Here is a 2,942-nt window from a genome sequence, read left to right as displayed (position 1 = left end):
CCCGCCCCCCCGGGGCGGTGAGCGGGGCGGCGGGGAGGGGCGGGGCGGGGCGGTGGGGAGGGGCGGGGCGGGGCGCGGGGGGCGGCCGGACCGGCGGGAAACTTCTCCCGGTTCAGCACCACAGACAGGGCGGGCGCGGCGCCGCCGCCCGGCATGCGCGCCCCGCCGCCCCGCCGCTCCGCTGCCCCTGCGTCCCGCCGTCCCTGCGTCCCGCCGCCTCGCCGCCACACCGACCCGCTTCAGCGCCTCAGCCGGGCGGCGATGGAAACGGCGGCGGCACTGAACGAGAGCGGAGCGGCCGCCCCCGGGCTGACGGCCGGCGGGGGCAGCGGCAACACCTCGCTGGAGCTGTCGTCGCGGCCCCCCGCACCCGCCGCCCTCAACCCCTGGGACGTGATGCTCTGCGTCTCAGGCACCGCCATCGCCTGCGAGAACGCCTTGGTGGTAGCCATCATCTGCTACTCGCCCACCCTGCGCAGCCCCATGTTCGTGCTGGTCGGCAGCCTGGCCACGGCTGACCTCCTGGCCGGCCTCGGCCTCATCCTCAACTTCGTTTTCCAGTACGTGATCCACTCCGAGACGGTCAGCCTGCTGACGGTGGGCTTCCTTGTCGCCTCCTTCACCGCCTCCGTGAGTAGCTTGCTGGCCATCACGGTCGATCGCTACCTCTCCCTCTACAATGCCCTCACCTACTACTCGGAGAGGACGGTGCTCTGCATCCACACCATGCTGGCGGGTGCTTGGGGGGTCTCTCTCTGCCTGGGGCTGCTCCCCGTTCTGGGCTGGAACTGCCTTCACGACCGTGCTGCCTGCAGCGTTGTCAGACCCTTGACCAAGAGCAACGTGACGCTGTTGTCCGCCTCTTTCTTTCTCATTTTCCTCATCATGCTCCATCTCTACATCGAGATCTGCAAGATCGTTTGCAGGCATGCCCACCAGATAGCTCTCCAGCAGCACTTTCTGACTGCTTCACACTATGTCGCCACCAAAAAGGGAGTCTCTACCCTCGCTATAATCCTCGGGACTTTCGGAGCCAGCTGGCTGCCTTTTGCCATCTACTGTGTAGTAGGGGATCCTGACTACCCTTCCGTGTACACATACGCGACGCTTCTACCTGCTACCTACAACTCCATGATCAACCCCATCATTTACGCCTACAGAAACCATGAAATCCAGAGGTCCATGTGGGTGCTCTTCTGCGGCTGCTTTCAGGCTAAAGTGTCCTTTCGCTCCCGGTCCCCCAGTGACGTCTGAGTGACTTTTCTCTCTGTTGTACCCACACCAAGTGACAATCTACTCAGTGAACTCTTACAGTGCCTGTTCTAAACTTCAAACTACGTCGCGAGGTCATTGGAAACATGCTTAAGTATTAGCACTTTATACATGTTTGTAACTCTGACAGTTGTTCGGGATATGGAGTTTTGGGTTCCATCAAAAAAAAAAAAAAAAGTGGTTGTATATAAATTTGCACATCACATTTGTAAAGTGAAGACATTCCAATACCGCTTAATCATAGCACCTTATTTCTAGCTGCTGACCTGCCAAAACAGTGTTGCCTTTCTGAAAGGCAGAGAGAAAGGAAGTTGTGTTTGTGTTGTATTTGTGTGTGTGTGTTGGGGAGAGTGGGGGCTGTATGTATGTATGTGTGTATCTATATTTTGCTGCACAATATTGATAAATTATAACATTTTGTATACAAATAAAAACATGTAAGATGTAGTATGACTTGGTGTGTTTAGATGCTTTTAGAAATAAGACAGCTGGCAAATTTGCCAGTTGAGCAAAGTCCTTTTGTTTACTTTTGAAAGCTCCCTGTGTAATTCTGCCTAAAGAGATCATCATTCACTATGGAGATGAAATACTGCACCAAGAAAGGCACCTTCCTGCTTGCTTGTTTGTTTGGTCTCTTCTTTACTCTGGCAAAAGGAGAGTAAGGAAGAGCACAAACTCCTTTGTATTCTCCAGCAACCAAAGAAACAAAAAGCCCAGTCAAACAGGCTGCTAATTAGAGTTATTCTCTGGGTTTTCAGTAGCTTTCATCGTTAAGTTGTAAGGTAGCCCTTTATGATAATGCTCCATTTAGAAGTTATCAAACTGTGGGGAAAAATTGGACTCCAAGCTGGACTCTTTTGTTCATCTTTTAGTCTAATGCTGAAGGGGAAAAAAAAAGAAAAAAAGTCACATCTTCTTTCCTAAAAGCCTGTACAATGCCACAATAAATTGACTTCCCTTATCATCTGCAGTTCTGAGGGAAACCTGAATTGTTTCTCCCCCTGCCTTTTTTGGACTGCATGCTGTTGAAAAAGCTTTTTAGTGCATATTTGCTGTCTGCCTGTCTTGGAGCAGTATACAGTTGTCTGATAATCCCATGACTTGGTGGCTTCAAAGAACCCATCAGAGGTCAATGTTGTTTAGAGCCTAGAAACCTTCACTCAGGTTTAAATTCACGGGCAACTGATTTATTTAAAGCAATAACAATGTGCAGCAGATTTCAGAAACAGTGTTGCTGGTTATTTATTTATCGTTATGCTACATTTACATCCTGATTATGCTATAGTTTACCACTATCATTTCAATTTGTATTTAAGGGCTGAAACAGATTATTTTTGTGTGCATGGTACCATATAAAAAGTTTGGAGTAATGTGTTTCCCGGCTTATGACTGAGCAATGCATTGAGCATTTACCTGCTGGAGCAGCTGGGGTCACAAGGATCCAAGAAACCCCAGCGAGGCTGTGAATTTGTAGTTTTGTACTCAAGTGAGTGCAAGTATTGTGAAATCCAGTATTATTTCACTGATAATGCAAAGATAATTCACTAAAAACAAAACAAAACCAAAACAAAACAAAACAAAATACACCACCACCAAACCCATATTCCAGATTCCATTAGCCCCATTATTTCTATTAATTCTAATAATCATAAATATGACATTTCAATTGA

General features: G+C 49.4%; 1 protein-coding gene across 1 annotated transcript; it reads left to right on the top strand.

Moving 5' to 3' along the window:
• Positions 1-261: 261 nt before the first annotated feature.
• Positions 262-1,535, top strand: GPR6 (G protein-coupled receptor 6; the record flags this gene model as incomplete). Its single annotated transcript, XM_082048477.1, has 1 exon — positions 262-1,535. One exon carries the CDS (start codon positions 262-264, stop codon positions 1,252-1,254), a length of 993 nt encoding a protein of 330 aa, XP_081904603.1. The 3' UTR covers positions 1,255-1,535.
• Positions 1,536-2,942: the final 1,407 nt, after the last annotated feature.

Source organism: Streptopelia decaocto (assembly GCF_964273445.1).
Source record: "Streptopelia decaocto genome assembly, chromosome: 3".
Taxonomy (NCBI): domain Eukaryota; kingdom Metazoa; phylum Chordata; class Aves; order Columbiformes; family Columbidae; genus Streptopelia; species Streptopelia decaocto.
Note: the sequence above shows the minus strand (reverse complement) of the source record. Positions and strands in the feature narration are given on the sequence as shown.